Genomic DNA, 21,045 nt, shown 5'->3' on the forward strand with positions numbered 1-21,045 from the left:
CGTAACCACAGTGACCTCTAGTGGTTAATAGCTGACACCGCACTGACAAACGAATGACACCTGTGAGCGACATTTAAAAAGTTGCTGCATCACCTTATTAAAAATCACAAAACAAGATGGACGTTCAGTGTTCTTTTTACATTGTGGAAAGTTGTTAAATATACAGCACAATATATTATCAATTGTTGTGTATCATTTGGGTTGATTAAGTCCACGAATATCTGGCTGTCACAATTATTTTTTTTGTATGGTTTCAAAACATTTGTGTTGATATATATATAGATTCTACACGACAATATATACTAAGAAATACTGTGCAACACAAATCAAATCAGTCAACTTTATTTGAAATTTATTTTCACATTTTATTTACTGTTTTGTCTCTTTTTCTGTAACTGTCCATAAAATAGAGGTAAAATAGATTGAACTCATATACTTTCATTCTCATCCAAAATAGGATGAAATTAGGACTGGATATTACATTTCGCTCAATAGCGTTTTAAATGAAATAAGAACAAAAAAAATGGAAATTAAATAATTATGAATGAGCAAAGGTGAATCACATATAAATGGCAATGCACTATATTGCAATAAAAATATGTATCACATCACCAGGATAAATGTTCATGCAAAACTAGACAAATGTTAGTGGAAATTGTATGAATATATTAATACAAATGTATTAAGAAAAACTGTACAAAACAAATGAATCAAATCTATCAGTCAACTTTATTTGAAATTTATTTTCACATTTTATTTACTGTTTTTGTCTCTTTTTCTGTGACTGCCCACAAAATAGAGTTAAAATAGATTGAACTCCTTTACTTTCATTGTCATCCAAAATAGGACGAAAATGGATATTGCGTTTCACTCAATAGCGTTTTAAATGAAATAAGAATAAAAAAAGTGAAATTAAATAATGACGAATGAGCAAAGGTGAATCAATATAAATGTCAATATAATATATTGCGATAAAAGTATGTATCGCATCATCAGGATAAATGTTCATGCAAAACTACACAAATGTTAGTGGAAAAGTTTATACAATTTTAGTTGATTGTTTTGTGTCACAGAGCGTCGGGTGACGTCATGTCGCGTCGTGTGGAAGGGGGCGTGGCCAGCCTTCTGCTGCAGCGGAGAAAGATGACATGGGGATGAGAGAGCGAGACAGAGCGCGAGGCGGTGAGACAGCCGAGAGGAATTAACGGTTCGTCAGAGGTCTGGACCGAGCCGCATCAGCATGGGGCGCGATGACTGAACGCAGAACGGTAAGAGGCTCGCCGTCGTCTCCGTCTCCCCGCTGCCGCTGACAGGCCGGCCCGGAAGGCTGGTACCAGCCGGACACAATGGAGCGGCACCGCAGACAGGTGCACCTACTGTACGTGCCGCGATGCTCCCAACTTCCATCCCAGTACCTTTCCTCCAGGTCGAAGGCGGCGAGACTCGAGGCCGTGCGTTTTGTCTGCGACGCTGCCGAGACGAGTCTTCACCGCTTCAGCTCCTGTCCAACATGTTGTACAGTACAAATGTGTGACATCAGTTGGCTGTATTTGGGGATGCTAGCTTATTAGCCTGTTGGCTATGTAGCTCTAAATGAAGAGGGAAGCGGGTGAATGAGACGTGATTCATTGAAACAGCAGGCAGTTTTATAGAGCAACGTGCTCGTTGTTTTGCTTTCAATGTTGGCCTCGTTTAAAGCGTCCACCGAAAAGCAAAAGATCGTTGAAATATAGCACGTCTGTGACTCCCCGTGTAAGACCTGTCACCAGACAGTGAGGGAAGTCGACCTGTGGGCGACTCTTCACCCCCTTTGTTTGGTCGTATAATGCTCCATGTCACCAGCTTCTCTCATTCACAAAATATGAGCATCGCCTCTTCCCTGTTTGGGGCCATGCAAGCTGCTTTCAAGTGGTTGTAAAATGGGGAAAAATGCGTAGTTAGAAATGATGTGGGGTTGTTGAGAAGTTATTCTCATTTAAATGATGATGATTTGTTGGTTAGTTAGTGTCTTGAAGTGGCTGTTTTAATAATGGGGTCAGGGAGGTGGGGGACCCCCTGGCCTGCTCACCACTAGAGACGTCATGCTTTTGTGTTGCGGGAGGAAACCTGAGTGCTTCAGAGTTACTCCCTGGACTGTAGCTACATGTTATTTTCAAATGGCAAAAGTTTTCCAAGTATGAACTCTTCCTAATAGACCAATGTATTCTCCTGTTTTGTCCATTTAGTCTGTGAATTATGTTGTTTGACTTGACAGTAAAAGGCACTCGGCGTGAACTAACTTCTGCCAAGCACCTCATATTCACCCATATTAATATTATTGACCGACAAGCATTTTATTATTACAAATGTTTTTTATGATCATTGCCATCCTATTGAGCTCTACAGGATTCTACAGTATCTCAATGGTATTCCAGAACACCATTCTAATATATTCCTTGTCCTGTTATCCACATTTTCTTCACTGAAATCTGTTCATGGCTTTTCAAGCTGTTTTGCTACCACAAGTAAACGCCACCTCTTTGGCGGAGGTAATAAAATAAATCACCTATTTGTTTGCGGATGGAAGAATTGAGGGAGATTGTTATGAAAGTCGACTTAGAGCTTTCTGTCGACTGCCAGAACGGGCTGCTAGCTATTCAGACTGAAAGAGTGCTCCAGAGTGATTAAATCTGAAAGATTCAGGAAGTTTGGCTTATTTTATGGAACCGTAAGAACGCTGCTTGGATCACACATGACATTTTACTTCTCAAGGTTGTTCTCCTCACTTTCAAGAGCCTGGAAAACTGTATTTCCCCCCCACACTTTTTACAATGAAAACACTGGGGCTTTTTGTCAATGTTTCGACGGATTTGATGTTCTGTTGATCAACACGAGGAAGTATTTGATTCATGTAGTTTCCTTCAAGTTCAGGGATTTAACCAGGAAGTGGGACTGCGTTTGGTTACTCTGGGTGTGGAGTGCTTAAGTAGAAATATGTCTTCATTAAGTGAATAATTTATTTTGCTGGGATGTTGGATTGGATTGATGTATAAATTAATAGGTTGTCTTCTTACTACGTTTGGAAAGAATTGAAATCAGACGTTGAATGAAGATATGTCTTGCCATGTTAAGTGAATCATGTGATCGTACTATCGCTTCTTTGACAAGCCTTGTGGGCGCCATCTTTGTTTTGTTGCAGGAGTGGGTCATACTGTTGTTGAGGTCCTTTTATTGTCTTGAATTTGAATGTAAGTAAAATACTTCCTGTGGAAGAATGGTCCATTCGCCTCCCCTTCCTGCCCTGTTGGTGTCCAGGTCAAAATGGAAAACACGCTGATACAAGAAAGTTGGGCCTGTATATGTTCCTACTTGCACCCAGAGGCCCATCTCAGGTTGGGTTGTGTCATGCTAGTCCCAGAGTGGGTTTAGGAAGGAGTTGTGGAGGAGGGGTTGCTTGGCACCTGGTCAGATATGAGAGAAACTTCTGACTTTTGTTGTTGAAGTAGGCTTTCGTGTCACTTTTCTTCAGAGGATTTACAGCAAAGCAACATGGTTTTAAATCTATTTTTAAAAGACTTCTGATTTCAGAACTCGAGAAGCGATATAAGGAGCCAAGTGCTGCCGGTAATTATCGTCCAATCACGTCTCAGGGCAGAAGTGGCCCTCAGTCTTTTCCTGTCCCTACAGGTGGCGAGGCAAGGGGAGCGTGTGGAGGTCAGCTGTTGTTCATGGAGCCTGGCCCATCAGTCATGTTAAAAAATGAGGGTGAAACCTCAGGAAATGGACGGTCAAGCTATTGCTTTGACACATCCGTTTCACTAAGGTGCCAGCCTGAGCCTGGTCAGGTTATGTAAGCCTGAATCTGGTCTTTCTCTCTCATCCGTGGAAGATCATTTACCTGTATTATTGTTTGGTCGGACTGCAGACCACCCTCCTCCTTCACCCATCTTGATCATACAGAGTCACACCTATGTCCTCATTCACTTCCTGCAACAATCTTGGTCCAACACTGTCTCCCACCTGTCCCAAACCATCTGGCCTCCTTAATTTTGTCTCCAAACTTCGTCCCTCAGATGCATTTTTTTCAGATTTTCTACACTGCAATAGTGGACCTCGGTTACACCGGGGGTCACTTTAGTTCTGCGAACAGGACATGAGCTCCTGGCATTCATTCATTATGAGGTTTCTTTCAGGATATTTCTGCTAAAAACACCATTATCATGTCCACCTCCATGTTTCCTCTTTGTCACTCAGTATTTCTGACCTGAATATTCTTGTGTGCTGCGCTGAGATGATCGAGGCGCCCCACAGACATGCTGATCAACGCCAAGTCTTTTTGTGCCGCCACACTCGAGAGAAACGCAGTAGGACGGGACAGGAAACTGAGTGTGCATCCAGTGTGCATTTTTCAAATTAAATTATCCCCAGAGCAGTGTCACATTTCCTGAGTGCGCTTTAAAGTTCTTGTTATGGTCCATAAACGTGTACAGACCTGGACTTGATATATATGATTCATGAAATAGAATTTACATTACATACTTCTGAATAAAATAAAGATCTGAATTCTGAAGGCATGGCAGCTTTTGTTTTGCCGTGGTGGTTTTACATGTAGCGGAAGCTCATACATATATTTAGCTAACAAAACAACAAACAGACAATCACAATTTTAAAGTTACAACTGGATAACAAACCATACTGTCATACAGGCTTTTAGCTAGAGGGCGTCTACTAAACTGCAAAACATGAAAAAATGGACGTCTTTCAGTACTCAAAACCGGACGCCCTGTTTCCTCAGCACGACGCCCTGTATAAGTGCCTAGTGCCTGTATAATGCCCAACTTGTAGTGTCATCTCATTGGTTTACATTAAATTGTGTTTCCGCCCGGTAACTTTGCCGAATATGATCCAAATTGGCAGATTCTCGAACCTTCCGCAAATGTATTTTGGCCATCGCCATATTTGTTCACCGGCGTAATCACGCGGTGATCCACATCTCGCGAGTCGCGACACTCATGAAAACAGCAAGAAAACGCGCTGCTATTGATGGGATGTCTGACGCTAATAAGTTACAAATTTAAAACAATCGTTCACAAAACTCACGCTGGCTAAAACCCTGCTGTCATATGAATGTATGTTTATTTAAAGTTTGGTGGTTTGTTTCTACTCTAATCCCCAAAATAATTCTTATTTTACAGTACAGCGATGGTAACTGGGTTACTCACTTTGGCATACTCAAGATACAATACAATAAATCAAATGACACATATTTTCTAGTTATCAAAAATAGCAAATAGTGAACTAAAAAAATATTTGATGTGGACTAAGTGGATTAAATGATAAGTAAAACCAGGTCATTCAGCCATCATTTTTCAGACTATGTTTTGATTAGCACACCCCTTTTGACGACTGAAAAACCCACATAAACTGCAGTATGGGCTTCAACGGAAGCACTTTGAAATTGGTCAGCTGTCCTATCCACAAATGTGTGTTCTCTTACCTTCTAACAACACAGTTAAAGTAAGACCTTTCTTTCTGTGGCATCTCACTAGGATGTGATGTCAGTGCCTGTAGTTGGTACAGTTCTGATAGAAGCATGTTTGTTGCTGTGAAGTTGAACTGGAACACAAATCGGACGTCTACGATTGTTAAATTGATGTAGTTACATTTTGGAACCTGTCTGGCTGCATCGCAGTTGCCGGCCGTGTGATGTAATGATGAGTAAGAGAGATGGCTCCCGTGTGCCAGCATTTATCCAAAATGTGACCCAGATAGTGGCTGCCGAGTGTTTCCGTCGCTGTGTGATGCACCTGCGGTTTATTCGAAGCGCTCCACTTGTGTGCCGCCGCCTGCACCAAGCCAGTGCGAGCGTCCTGCTGGGAATCAGCAAGGGAACCTTTTTCTAAATCGAACACTTGCGCAGAATACCCTTGGAGACTGGCTTTAGAATCCCGCCGCTCCACAGCGCAGGTCATTCTCATTCATTGAGAAAAAGAGGTCAGGCTTCTTTTTCTCTGCACATCTGTGCGACTTGAAAGCTCAGCACATCTCCATTTTGTCTCACAGCTGAGTTTAGTGGAAGAAAATATTTAAAAACGCAACTCATTGATGAAAAACAAGCTCAGCTTGTTCGCTTTGTCAGACTCAAATCGAAAGCGTCGCTCTTTTGCTGCAATGTAAAATAGGGTTGCTTCCGTTTGATACGGTTCATGATTCCCAGATTCTACAAAATAACACATTTCTGATTGATGCCTTTGTTCCGGCAGTCGATTAATTGAACCCAAACAAACATTATATTACTGGCTCATGTCTAATAACTCTACCTAAATGTAGAATGGATTCACTTCCTTGCGCTGTATCACTTGGATTGTTCAGAATGCACTGTATACAGTATGAATGGTAGAGATTTGGACTATGCCAACCGTTATAGTGTCCAGGTACATTACCGGGGAAAAACTAATCCGTAGGAATAAGAAGCAAAATGAAAGGAGCCAAATTATTTTGAAAGTGAATAATTTAGCAAGTACTGTCTTGTATCGTCCAGAGAGCTTCAAATAATCGACTGTGCTCATGAGTCACACAGACAGCTCCCCTCTTTAGTTAGTCATCATTTCCTGTTTCATTCCTTAAAGACAATGTGGACCTGGCTTGTCTCCGACCAATAAGGAGGTCGTAAATGTTTGGCAGCTTCCAACTTATTCACATAAGCCGTAAGTGTAAGGGTGCTCTAGTTCAAGCTTCACTTTAAATCAGCACTAATAAAGAGCTTTTAGCCCTTGTTGTCTATTGTCGCGGATTTCTGTGTCTTCTGTGTGTGTGAAGATGGAAGGAGTTTTACACGTACGTTATTTTGTTGTACTGGCAGCCTCATCCAGCTTCAGGCAACTCAGGGTTTGGACAGAATATTTGTTTGTGGAGTAGCATGTTCATGAATTGTGCTTTTCCATTTTTTGTTTGTTTGTTTTTTAACTAATCTACTGTGTTAGCAAGAGTAAACTATAACATACAGCGAAGCGTGAACGACCGAAGTTCAACCATTTCTGAGTTATTTACTTTTGAAAATAACAAAAACGGCAGCTACCAAAAACACTCTTGTTTTGCAGATTCCTACAGATCTCATACACCATTGCTCCTGCATCATGAAATCTGGTTCATGTCAACCGCAAAGGATCAGAGAATCTCTGACACACAAAGCTGTTTAGCAGCAAAGTTGCCTTCTACACAGGCTAAGAAAGTTTTCTGCTGTTTTTGTCAATGTGTAGTCAAGTGTGACTCGCAATGATAGCGCTGCCTTGTCAGTCATGAGAGAGGAGAGGACATTAAGGAGGACCTTCAGGACGTGTGACAAACTCTGCTGTTCTCCTAAACATCTCCGATCTCCCTCGAAACCTCTGTAAAACATACCCTTTCCAGTGAGGAGGCCATTTTGTAAACTGTAGCTCTGTATAACTTTGAAAATACAATTATTTTGATGTGAATCTGCTCCATTTATGTGTGAGATTTGAGTTCGAAAAATTAAATAAAAGAAAAAACACAATAGGGCTCCTTAAACTGATGACTCCATATTGTCAGTGAGTCTGAGCTGTTGTCTACGTATAGCTGAATCACCCCTGTTCTCTCCAACAACATGCACATTTTTGTTTGTCTGCTACTGTTTTGATGCACACGTGAAACAGGAAAAGCCTGCTTTACTTTGCACATTTCAGTTGTTTACATGTCAACAGTGAAAAAAAAAGTTACGCTGGCTCGTAAATGTTTGAATCCCAAGTGCATTTATTGCAGTGTCAGAGACGGATATCTGAGATAATGTCAATAACATGCATGCATCTTCAGTTAGCCGCTGCTGTTCTTGCTAACTGTTGCTCCACCGTGCTGCCCATTGACAATAACATGGCTGTCTTTTCCTTAAATAGCTTGAGATATCTTTATGAATGAAGTAATTATTTGTCGTCTATTTCTTAATGTTTTCAGCCTTTATAACAGTGGGGGAAAATCTGTGCCCAAAACTATCAATAAATCTATTTTCATAGATTGTAATAATGACTGCAAAGGGAATTAGCTATTTTGTAAGTATTTTAGTTATCAGGAAAAACCCTCTATCTGAAGTTTTAGAGTCTATTACTGTTCTTTTGGTCACATTTATTTGGACAAAATAAAAGTGCTCAGTTGTCATCTTTATTATGCTCAAAGGGATGAATATAATATGACATAAAATAATGACACATTTTCTCATATTAGTGAATGATGTCTCCAAATAAAGGAACTAATATGTGGTTTCAATGCAGCAGTGGACAACCTCCCTCAGCAAAATGCGCAAATGGAGATCACCAGCTGGAAGCAAATGCTGCTTCAGGTCGAATCATGTGACGTAGGATGACAGAGATTTATATTTCTGTATGTTCGTTCTTACATCAGAGGTTTGGATTCCGACTGCTGGTGTTTCTTTCAAAAAACAAAAATCATTTTTCTGCCCTGCTTCAGCTGTTTACTGGCAATTGCTTGCAAAAGGCCAAATCAAAAAAGTAGTTAGTGGCTGCTGTGATTCGAGGCCTGGAGGGGCTGACATTTGAAGGGGTGGTGGTCTCCTGCCCTTGCCCCTCAGCAACTAATCTTTGAGTGCACACTGAGCAAATAGGTAAGCTTCGCCTCAAGACGACGGATCGACTATAAATGCCTTTCTGAAATATTTGTCATTCAACCTCCCACCAATGTGAGTCGCTGTGTTGATGTTCAACCTGGCTGTTCGATTATAGGCTGTTTGAAGATACGAAGGTTTGTTTGTTAAAAATAAATAAATCCATAAAATGTAAAATGATAATATGAACCACTCATCTCAGTACTCGGTACTGGAACTTGGCAAAAGGAAAAAAAAATTAAGAACAAAATGAAGCTTGTGGCACTATTTTAAAAGCAGGAAAAGCACGACATTTGTTTTCTGTCCTGAGGAAAATGCACTTTTTCTTTTGGTATCTCTGGTGCCCTTTTGGATCCTCAGGTCTTTCACTGTCCATCGCAGTGGTGACTTAAATGCACCTCAAATATTCATGTGATAATGCATTTGGAGAAATCTGACATGCTGCGCTAGCGATGTGCAGCAATGCAATTAGATGTAAAGTGACATTATTGCTCTAAGCAGCATCTTTCTCCCAGCAGGTGGGGTGTCGCCACAGAAGGCTTTTGAGGTTTTGAAGTTACTGAGAAAGTATGAGCGCATAGTTCATTTATAGTCTGAGGGTCATGGCTGGATTATTCTCTCTTTTTGCCTTCATTAAACATGAAGCATGGCTCTTCTGCAGCTCCCCTTGCTGTGAGGTTTTCTTTTGAGTTTCTCCATCTGTTGGTCCCTTTTCACTGCACATCTTTCTTTAATAAAGGGACCTGAGGATCTGTCGCTGATCTCTTCGGTGAGCACTGAGATCATAACCCTGCTGTCTTCAGGTTCACCTCCCTGTGAGGCGCAGTGCTTCTGAATGAACTGATGTACTGTACACCTGACCACACTTGCTATCAGATGTGAGAGGTTGTTCAGACCATGAGGTCTAATGTGTTCCCTGGCTTGTTATTACAGTGGGATAGAGCAGATCTGCACATTTGCTTGTGGTTAGAGAAGCACTGTGACCGCATCATTCTGAGGGTTTAATGGACAGAGTTTGAGAGACCAGTATCATGAAGCCAGACTGATAAAGAATGGATGCCGCATGTCAATGGAGCTTGAGTACAAAAAAATGTTTTTTACTCAAATCTACAGTATGTAACTATCCTCCAGCCCAAATAACAACTGGACTGGATTTACTGGTAGGTCACCTATTCTGCATTCTACCGTATATCTACATGGTCAATAACACCATACACATCAGACATCAGCGAGGAGCTCTTAGCTTCATTGATGTGTTGATGGATTTATTTTGGTTGGAGTCTAATAAACATCTATAACAATACAACACGGAACGGACCCAATTCATTATCTGGATAGCAATAGTGGAGGTCTGAATTTTGTGAAAACCAATTTCTAAAATATAAACCTAATACAAAAGGATGTAGAAAGTTGGATGTTTGTGTTAGGCTGGTCTTAGATGTGCACTGATCTCCAAGTGCAAATGGGACACTTGCCACTGCCTCAGCTTGACATGCTGGGCGACGAGGGAAATTGATGTTGTTGATTCTGCGATATGGCTGCGTTAACAACATGCCTTCAGCCCTAGTGTGTAGGTACAACACAAGTGTGATGCGAACTAGGCATGGGCAAAGATATGATGTCGAAAAATTTCAGTTCCGCCTGTTTCTCATTCAAACATGGTGGAAATGTGCCTGCTCAAAATTTAGAGTGTGCATCGTATCATTGCAGGGGTGAGCTCATATAGAATACCTTAAGCCTAATTTGAGTGTAACTAGGCCTTTTGTTTGGAAACAAAGGTTTAACAGAATTAGCTCCGAGGCCAGTAAATATCTTTCCTCCGATATTGAAAAAGTAGCGCAATGCTGGTTGTGTGGCTCTGGTTTGGGTATCTCCAAAGTGACATGGCAGAAATGATGCCAATGTACAAGGCCTGTCTGCAACCGGTGCTCTCAAAAACCCGCAATGCCACAAATCTCTTAAATCTTTTAAAGAAGTACCTCCAAGTGATTATGCGGAAGTCATAAGGATTCAAGCTACTTTCATTACAGATGCTTTAAAACTGGAAATTGTAGAACAATGTAAAGAAAAATCTTGTTACAATGGAGTTACTTTTTTGTGTTTGTTTAAATTTTTTTTAGGTGAAAAGGAAAGTGAATTTAAACAGTGTGATTAGATCAGAATTTTGCAGGAGAAGCTGCGTGTCTAAATCAAAAAATAATGAAAGATGGATTGATACTGGAGTCAAATAAAGCCTGTCATCAAATATCAAGTTTGGCACGTGCATATTTAAGATGTGTTTTATGGCTGTAAACCCAGACACTGTAAGTACCGCTGTAACTGGAGCAGGACGGGCAGACGTTGGATGGGCGTCTGACTGATATGAAGGCTGAAATGTAAGTGCTGCTTCCAGTCTGATGGAATTCTCTGATTGCCAAATTGTGCTCTCAAGCAAGGACTTCAAATTAGTGGAAGTGCATAGTTTGTTGTTGCAGGAGATACATTCCAAAACCCCATTACATGAAATCCCAGGGCAACTGGAAGCAGCGTTGTGATTCATGCAAATGGATTGTGTTGTAATAGTGTTGAAACAGGCGAAGACATAACTGTTCTTTTCCTCAGTTAAAAAAAACAGTCAATTTACCAATAGACATGTCATTTTTTTGTGTTAATAGCTGCTGGTTTTATTAATTCTGAAAGGTGCCGTGTAAAATTCGTTGTTGAAACAAGAAAGGTGCTTCCATTGAATGAAAACCAGAAGTGTCTTTTGTGCAGCGTGAGACTGAGGCTTGACATTTAGCAGCGAACATTCATGTGAATAAGTACTGGGGAAGAATGAATGCCATCTTTTATTAGCTGTCCTCTGTGTCTTTGGCAGTCCTTTGTAGCAGCACTTGCTCTGCTGGCTTTGATTTGGTAAACACACTGACGGCACAGTAAGCGGTGAAAATGCAGCGAGGCCGAGCAGTTTTTTCACACACACTTGTGTTCAAGCACTGCTGAGACAGGGATCATGGAGGGTTTATCTGCCGGTATGTTGATCGCAGCGGTTCTTAAAAGCCCATACCTTTTGTGTTTGACATTTTCAACCGACCATAATTCATCTGTGGCTACAAAAAAAGTTCATCGGCGTGGTGACCTTCCTGTACAATCACAGAAAGAAAATATCTCTTGTCTTCTTGCACTTGTACTGCATCTTAATACAATTTTTTTCCTAACGTTATTAAATATTGAACGTTTCTGACCCAGAATTGATATTATTTATTAGTGATCACATCATGACCATTCATTTCCTTTCTCTATTTTTAGCGGAAACATGGCCGCCCCCTCTCTTGAACCCTGATGGACGTGTATTGCGCGTTCAAGCCTTTAAGTGCACTTTCAGTATTCAGATCGCCTGACAAGCTTGGCAGGTTGCTTCTGCACAGTGATGCGACTTTGACATGGAACAGTTATAGTGTGAGTTACAGCTCAGATCTCTGTTGTGAGCCATGATCACCCACATAGGAGGCAGACGCACACTGCAGGTGGGAGGTGAACATGCTGTGCAAACACTCAGTGGCGTGTATATTCTCACTACTCGCCCTCCAAGGCCTCATTCATTTGTGTTCTTTATTTACCTCCCAGTCTCTGTTCTGCTGTGCCATTAATTTGACCGTTTTGTCAACGATGACTTGGCGGACTTGATAATGATAATGGCAATAGTATTCTTAACTCTATACCAATGAAGGTAGCAAAACCGTACAGGGACTCAGCCCCAGGTAGATGCTTCGTAGAAGCTAGATTTTTCTGTCAATAAAATACTGTGACATTTTACAACTTCAGCCACATTAGATTTTAATGTTGGAGTTGTACATACGACAGCTTTATTTATGATGCTGCATAAGCACTTATTGAAATGTTTATCAATGTCAAGTGTTTTCTCAGAATGTTAACTTTACACCGTGCTACATCAGTTTTGCCAAAACGGTAACAATAACTCTTCGACAAATTGGTGCTTTAAGAAGTGAAGAGCCACGTGTGGTAAAACTTTTAAGACCTGAACCTGAGAACCTGCTCGCTGTTGCTCAAACAAAGAAGTTGCTAGCTACAGAAGTCGTTTAGCATGTGAGAAAGTTAGCGCAAACACATCAGATTTAGAGTTTAAAGGCGTGTATTTCTGATTAAACATGGACAGGTGTTGTCACCTCTATAAATGCTTCACGTGTTTGACATTGAATTGGCTCCTCTGTGTTGCAGACACACATATCAAAGTGGTTTAGTGAGTTAGCTTTCGTTGTCTGTTTACAAACATGATGGCACTTACCCGCCGTCAAACGATGAGCATCACTGGAGATACATCTGCTGTTACTTTGTACCTCAAATCCACCTGAAAGTGATTCTTAAACTGTATTTTTCTCGGGTGACAGGTCCATTCATTGCAGGAATGCTGAGGTGGCGTTCCAATGCCCTTAAGCCAGACCTGTTCTCGACATGTCAGTGGTGGAAAGAAAAGATCTTTTAAAAAGGGGCAAATGTGCCTTTAACTCCCCCTTGTTCTGTGAAAAAAACCCTGAAGCAAACGATAAATATATTCCTTACAAGATAAAAAGATGCAAAGAGTCTTTGATCAGGTTATGATTATGATCAAAACAAGCAAGCGAAAATGATTCCTAAATTATCTTAATGTGACTTGTGCTTTCAAACTCCATTAGGGAGACCGTATGTTGTTTGGAGTCTTCCTCTTCTGGCTTCGATGGTGGAACATTTAACCACACAGACGATCCACCGTATTGATCTGTCGACCCTTGATTGAGTGTTGTTACCAACTGTTTTCACACTCCTGCGACTGACATGAGCCTCGGCGACGCTTCATTACACTTGATTTATTCACACTTGGGTTGTCAGAGGAGAAGCGAGAGTCAACAAGCACTGCAAAAATGATGCTCCACTACAAATCACAGCTTCATAATCACAACTAGATGTTTCTTGGACTCTCAAAAGTGCTCTTATCTATGTCACACTGGTCGGTGTTTGTGGCAGAGAGTAGTTGCTTATGTTTGTGGAAGTTGAGAGGAGCAATATTGCGGTTATTTGAAGCTACCTGAGACATTTCTGAATTTTTGCAATTGTTGTCAATGCCTCATCCTTTTCAGATAACGTCACAGTCCAGGCACTGGTCCCAAACTGTATTGTAACCTCTGGACCAAAGTTATGTGAAGTCCACAGATCAAGTTTTTGACAGGAGATGGAGCTTTGAGCTCTCATTCCCGGCTTAGTGATTCTGTGGCTGTCTCCATCTGCCGTAGTGTTTGACTGAGAGAGGTTGGAAGGGATTTTACAAGATGCGTGTCACTGATCAGTTACCTACAGGTTTGGTGGTTCAGAGTATAGGTTGACTGATATATTGACCATTTTCGGGCTCAATCATATCTGTCCCTACCGATATGGAATGTGATTTTCTCAATACCACAGTCAAATCTGAGCCAAATATCGGCCCAGAATATCGGCCTAATATTGGTTATAGGCTTTCCTAAGCCACTAGATATTGATTTCAGCCTTTAAAGAAAAGCATGTTGGTCGACCCCTAGTTCAACTGACAGAAGCTCACCTTCCTTGGGATTCTTTTTAAGCGACCATAGACCGTGAAACTTGAGTGATTACTTCACTTTGTTTTGAGAATGTCAAAGCTGAGCAATTCTGTTGGCTTTAGAAAAAAAAAATCATCTTTCAATAGACACTAGGTTTTCCACTGTTTTTTGGTTTTCCAAAGCACCTATTTCCAGGTCAACTCTTGAGTCCCGTTTTTTTTTTTTCTCGATACAATCAACGCTTTATTTAGTACAATTTTTTTGTCACCCGTGAAATAAACTCTAGGCCCTGCGGTTTGGTGAGGACGGTTGTCAACCAGCGGTTTCCACTACACTGCTTGCACTCACTTTTTCCACGTGTGTCTTTCTTTACACATGAGGTAGATAATCAAATCTCGGCCTGATGGCTTTGTTTGGGGAAACTCTGACCTTCGCTCTTGTTAGCATAGTGATGTTATTGTTCAAGAGCAGATATGCGTTTGTGAATGAGTGATGATGGTGATTGATCTACTGTGTGGGTTTTTTGTTTAGGCCTTCTACATTTGGAGACAGTGTCTTGGAGTCAGAGTAATGTAATTTGTCATTTTAACTTTGGGGAGTTTGATAAAAGACCAAATTGATTTGTGGTTAGATGTATGTTTTGATAGCGCTGTTTGTTTTGGATAGAGGGGCGTCCAGCTGCTGGCGTGGAGCAGATTTATGGCCGAACAAAGAGGACCTGATTCCCCTGGACGGGTCTGATAGCAGCTTTTCTTCCACCATAGTGATGGCTGAACAATGGAAACAAAACCAGTCACATAATGGACACAGGTTTGGGCTAAGTGGATAAGAGCACGAGTCCCACACTGATTGGAAACAAGAAACAGGTGGGCGTCGGAAAAGTTGAGGGAAAAATAAACCAATGGAATTGAAGGAATGGAAACAGAGAAAGTGGAGTGTTAAACACGACAACAAGAAGAAAGGATTTGTTTTTATGATCTGAACGTCTTCTAAAGATTCATTGAACATGTGCTGAGCAGGGGCTCAAACTCGGCCACAATTGAAATGACTGTTTAATATAACGCTGATGTATTTCCTGACGTATTTATTCCCATGTAAATGTTACTTATATATGATGTCAATATATTTATTCCCACCTTTATTTTATAACCTCCACACTCCATGATTCTGTAATACAGTCTATGATTTAGCGTATTCATAAATCGCAAAGTCAGACACGATCATGCGATTGTTAAAGCTGTTTTTTTTATGCTGTACTGCCTGCTCTGTGCTCCACGTCCTCGGATGTGTTTTTTGTGTCTCTCTCATGCAAAATGTATACTTTGTATTTGCTATCTAACGTCCTCAGTACAATACTGCTCTTATTTAATACATATCATGTCATGCCTCTTTTAACTAAACACTCTGTGTTTGTTTCAGGGTTCTCTGAATCCCCAGAGTCTTCCTCTGCTCTGCGGCCCCTGAAGCCATGGACTAGAGCTCCATCTGGTCAGCGCAGTCCGAAGGTCATCAGATGGCTTCTCAACAACCGTCAGCAAAAACGCAGAAAGTATGTTACATCAGTGTTTATATAATGTCAAGCAGTATCCTATGAATTGTTCGTAACTCCTTCACACAGCAAGAACAACACCAACTCACTTGATGGAGAGATATAGCTTCCATTAACTCTTAAAAGTTTTGCCAACACTGTTTTACTTGAGTACAGCTCAGTAATATTGGAATCATGTTTTTATAAAAACAGCTGTTCTCTGAAGAAAACCTGAAAAAGGAACCTTCAGTGTTATCATTGGGTTGAACAACAGAATAGTGATGGTAGATGAGGTTTCATGACACAGTGTTGAAGGGTTGATGAAGTTTTGTCCAGATTTTCAGAGGCCACATGAAGGCACTGACTGCTGTAAAATGTTTAGGCTTGAACAACTAATTCACTGAAACCTCACACTTTCTCTCATTTCTCAAACAAGCACGCCATCTAGTGGCCTGTCAAAATAAGGTCACTGTTTCACGAAACCTTGTCTCCCCATCACTAAAACAAGGAGTGAATGTTGCTCAAGAATGAACTGATGTTAACCAATGTGCGCCACAATGAGCTTGAAAAAGTAATCGGCATTGATACAAATAAAAATGAAGTTTTTCATTGTCAGAGAGAAAAAAACTTCCATTTGCTTGTGACCATTCACAAATGGCATGAGGTGGTAGGTGAACTTGTTCTTGAGAGGATAATTTCCATTTGAGTCTTGGGGGTTGAAGGGTTTTTTTGGCATTAAGCATCAGCATCTCTTCATTTTAACCCCGTATTTTCAGATCCCTTCAGGTTTGATGACACAAATATGCTAATCTACTGGTGACTCACACAGTCCAGACGCCCAACCTCCAGTATCTGGTGGTGGGGAACATACAGTCATAATAATAATAATTAAATGACCAGTTTTCTACCTTTAACCCGCCACCCTTATGCACTGTTGCAGTACATTATGGGCCTTGCAGCACCGGTGGAGGGAGCAATATTTTCCATCAGATAATTACATTTCAAAATCTAGTTTAAGGTAAACTCACTGCGTGTCTCTCGTCGCTCAGTTTTCAAGTATCTCTCTGACAAACTTGCGTTTTTCCTGGTTTCTCCCTGCACATCAAAGCTTCGTCTCCCAATGCAAATGGCTGACAGTAAGTAGGTCAGCTAAACTACATCGTAAGTGCAGCTTTGTGTCATTAATAATGCAGATGATAAAGACTAAAGTTGCTGGGTCATGAACAAAGACACTGTAACATCTTTCTGTAACAATGCAGCAGAATTCTTTCAGATACCAGCATTAGAAATGACAGAGGAAGCTAACAGGTCGAGTGCAACATGTGTGAGGCTTTAAGAAAAGAGAGGGGCAGAGTTCCAAGTCTTGCTGTCAAGATCCAAGGAGCGAACTGATGTTGTTGCGACTTCCAACCTGAGCCATGTTCCAACTTCTCTCCTCTCAGAGAGTGTTTGAGCAGCGAACATGTAGGTGTTTATTTCTTCACCGACATGTTCTGAGCTTGCTCTGCTGTCGCCCACGCAACTTCGGATGGAATGAAAACTATGGACGATTTCATTCATTCTCCAGTCCGAGGGAGTGAAAGCGTGTGTCATACGTGACCTAACAAGACGGCGATTGTTCTTGACGCACCGTTTGAAAAATGCAAACATGCTCTAGATGACATTATTTATTTTAAACTAGTTATGTAACTCATCTTGAGCGTGCTATTTCCGATCATATTTTCCGTTAACTACTAGACATTCCTTGCTTTTTTCCTCTCTTTTACCCAGTTCCAAATGATTCACCAAATATATTCATCATGTTGTTCCTTTTGTTCTCTTGTAAAACATTGTGCTTCTCCTTAAAAATGTATGCATATAACACTATTTATTTATTATTTTTTGCAACACTGTTTCAGTTTTAATATGTCCTACTATACCCGCTCTCTCTGGTGTCACATCAAAAAGCAATTGAAGACTTGGATCGTGGGTCTTCTAGTTGTTTCCAAGTCAATGCACCGCTGTTTTGAAACGGGTTGCCAGAGCCCTTGAGACTGGTTATGTGCTCCTTTCTTTCTATCTCTCTATATTTTCTTTCTATTCTCATGTTGCGGTTATGCTACTGTATCCAGTTGTGAGTCCAACTACTGTACTAGTTCTAGGCTCTGAAAGGTGTGATACTAATTCATCAGTTTTATTGTTGCAGCAATGTTTCTCATGTTAGATACAACACTGTATTTTCAATTATTTTGCGTGTCTGTCTCTCAGATTAAAAGTGGGGTAAAATAGTTTTTATTTTGCGCATGTTCTGACCAATGAGAGACAAAAAACCTATAGCAGTCTGAATGCAAGCCTCTACTTTCACACTAACTGTCCCTCAGAATACCGATATTCTGCTGCCTTGACTATTGTCCTCTGTCACATTCGTCATATAGCTCTCTCAAAAGTGCTGCGCCACCCCTACATACAAAAAATATACGTTAAAAAAGGTCTTTTAAAATATTATTGACTCCATAATCTCTTCCATTGTTCCATCCCTGCATGGTATTAAGCTGCAACAAGAATATGAGGTGGACTTCATGAACCTCGGTCCACTCACTAATACTTTTCATTTATTTTAAAATAGTTGACCAATATTTTAGGTGGCAAACTTGACTTCTCACGAAAATATTGCTGAATTCAAATATTGCAATACTTGATGAAGTGACACTGTACCTATATTTTAAGTGCACTGTTTTGATAGTTAATAGATAAATACTTGGATATGTTTTGTGTTATTGAGTTGAAAATTTGATATTGAAAATGTGACTTTCCTTTTCCCTTTATATTGTACCACGATGCCTGGATGAGAGCATCACTGTCAGCAAAGGGAGTGTTGCAAAGACAAGACTTTCTTTTGGACTGTACAATGTTCATGTCTTACCTTTTACACTTGCAGCATCGTACTATATAGTATCGCCACTCCTGTATCGGGATGCATATCGTGTCGCGCAATTCCTGCCAGTGCACAGCGGTAATGCGCTCTAAACACTGGTGACCAGCAGGTCTGTCCTCCCTGGTGGGACAAAACTCTGGCTTGTTTTGGTGTTGCGATGCTAGCTGGAGCTGTGAAATAGGAGGCAGTGTCCCGGATCTGACCCCTGTTGATATTAGTTGGCCGGAGATGAGGGGACACGTGGAGTGGAACGCCGCTCACACGGCTGTGAAATATTAGCGCCATGACAAAGCAGATCCAGCGTGTCGATCAGATGTTGCATCAACAGTCTCCTTGTTTTTCAGATGAGATCGTGAAGGCTGGCGTCCACCAAGGCCACCGCTGCACCTTGGGCAGCGCACACGCATGATCACATGACTCTGGACATGGATGCGGTCCTGTCAGACTTTGTTCGGTCCACTGGGGCGGAACCTGGTCTGGCAAGAGACCTGCTGGAAGGTGAGCCAGTTATTTGACAAAAACGCATTGTGACTTTTCAGGTGTTGGAGTGTGTGTTTGTGTCCTGGCTGTAGCCCACGGGCTTAAGTGGCGCTGGAAGCAACCAAGAGTCGCTAAACGAAGCAGCAGTGATTCATTTAAAAGATGAGGCTTTGTAGAGAGGCAACAAGCGGAAAGGAAATGAGGGCGAGAATGGAAACCAAGAGCAGGAGAGGTGGCTCCAGCAAGGAGCCGGCGTGCTGATTTAGAGTCCAGCGTGACAATTTTATGAGCGTGCCCCCCCGGGAGAGCTTTGTGCCCATTCACTGAGACTCATTCAGGAGCGGTGTGATCTCTGTGTCTGACATACATCACCACTTGTGCATTCACACAGAAGCCGCTTGCTCGTCGGCTGATAGTAGACTAGTTAGTCTAACTATTGGAACGCTCCAGATGGAAGGTGTTTCTGCCTTTCCACAGTTGCTCTGAGAGCATGTGGTGTCCCGGATATTTAAGGGTGTTCGCGCCCACCTGTTCCCTCTGTTTCTGCTTCGGCCATGGGGGAATCATCTGTGACACCGAACACGACACTGCACTCAGAGGAAGCAGCCAACGGTGCGGTGCTCTGTCCTCCACTGGAGTGACTGAATTCATCGTTTTCAGCGTGACTTACCGTGGAGAGATAAGGCGAGCAGGTCAGCTATGATATCAGGGGGTGCGGCCATACAGGTGTGATCGTGGAAGTGGAGACATTAATGTTTGCCACAGTGCACTTATGAACGCTGGGATGTGTCTGTGTGGGCTCGTTTGTCCTACTTTGTGGTGACCAATTCTTGACAAAACACTATCCCAGTGTGACATTGTGTGGACATTTGGCTGGACCCAACTAGGTTAAGCCTCAGTTTGAGGATGAAAACATCAAAATAAGTGGTTAAGTAAGTTTGGTTCAGAGTCCTGGTTAAGGTGAGCCAAGTGTTTTGTATGGTTAGGTTTACGATGAGAGGCTGGGGAAAGCATTATGCCAATGACAGGTACGTGTGTGTGCGCGTGTGTGTTGTTGTACTTCTATCTTTGTGAGGACCTTATGAGTGAGAGAATGAACGGAGTGAGGACATTCTTTGCAAAGTGAGGACATTTTGGCCAGTTCTGACTTTGTCAAGCCTTATTTTGAGGGTAAAAACTACAAAATAGCTGGGTTATTATAACAGGGTTTTAGTTTGGTTAAGCGTAAGGGTTAAGTTTAGCCATTTGTTTTAGATGGTTAGGTTTAGGGTGAGAGGCTGGGAAAACCATTGTGTTAAGGTATGTCCATGACAGTCCTCACCAAGACAGGAAGACACACATTTGTGTGTGTGTGTCGATTTCAGCAGCTCAGGAACTTACTTAAGCTACTGAGATAATTCTCTCTAGTTTTGGTGAAAATGTCTGGCTATAAGTGTGTGGTTTATTTGTAAAAATAATAACAATGACTAATGTTATTTTTGAATATATAATCATCTTAATATTTTGTATTTATTTATTTAAAGTTATCACCTATTTTGTTCTGTATTTTTTACAAAAATCCAAATCAAAATAGTAACAAATTATAGAATGGCAAATGTAAAAACAACAGTTAAAAGAGAAAGAAAAATACTTTGTCTTCAATTTCATAGTTTCTGAACAATCTCACGTGGGCCAGATTATGACTGAAGAGTCCTCATGTGGCCCTCAGACCGCACTTTGCTCTCCTCTGTTTGTCTCATCATTAGCCAACTGGTTTGGAATGGTGCAAGGTGTTATGGGGACCTTGGCTAAGCTAAAAACATGAGCTGGATTTAATGCTTGTGGTTGATCGATGCTGTGTGTTCCTCCCTGCTTTTACCGGACTTGACAGGACGGAGGAGACATCCGATGGTTGGGCAGCGTCCATTAGCCGCTGCATCCAAGTGTGTGTGCATCCATGTGTGTTTATCTTGAGTTGCTTTAC

The 21,045-nt window shown here is 41.4% G+C and overlaps 1 protein-coding gene across 2 annotated transcripts in view; it reads left to right on the forward strand.

Moving 5' to 3' along the window:
- The window catches only part of otud7a (OTU deubiquitinase 7A), a 51,668-nt gene that overhangs the window by 11,486 nt on the left and 19,137 nt on the right, over positions 1-21,045 (forward strand). For both annotated transcript variants that reach the window (XM_053884752.1, XM_053884753.1), the window contains exons 2-4: positions 1,074-1,268; positions 15,580-15,709; positions 18,947-19,100. In XM_053884752.1, coding sequence (XP_053740727.1) covers positions 19,016-19,100 — 85 coding nt within the window. In that variant the 5' untranslated portion in view covers positions 1,074-1,268; positions 15,580-15,709; positions 18,947-19,015. The remainder of the gene's footprint in view (positions 1-1,073; positions 1,269-15,579; positions 15,710-18,946; positions 19,101-21,045) is intronic.

The sequence above is a fragment of the Synchiropus splendidus genome, chromosome 14, assembly GCF_027744825.2.
Source record: "Synchiropus splendidus isolate RoL2022-P1 chromosome 14, RoL_Sspl_1.0, whole genome shotgun sequence".
Lineage (NCBI taxonomy): Eukaryota > Metazoa > Chordata > Actinopteri > Syngnathiformes > Callionymidae > Synchiropus > Synchiropus splendidus.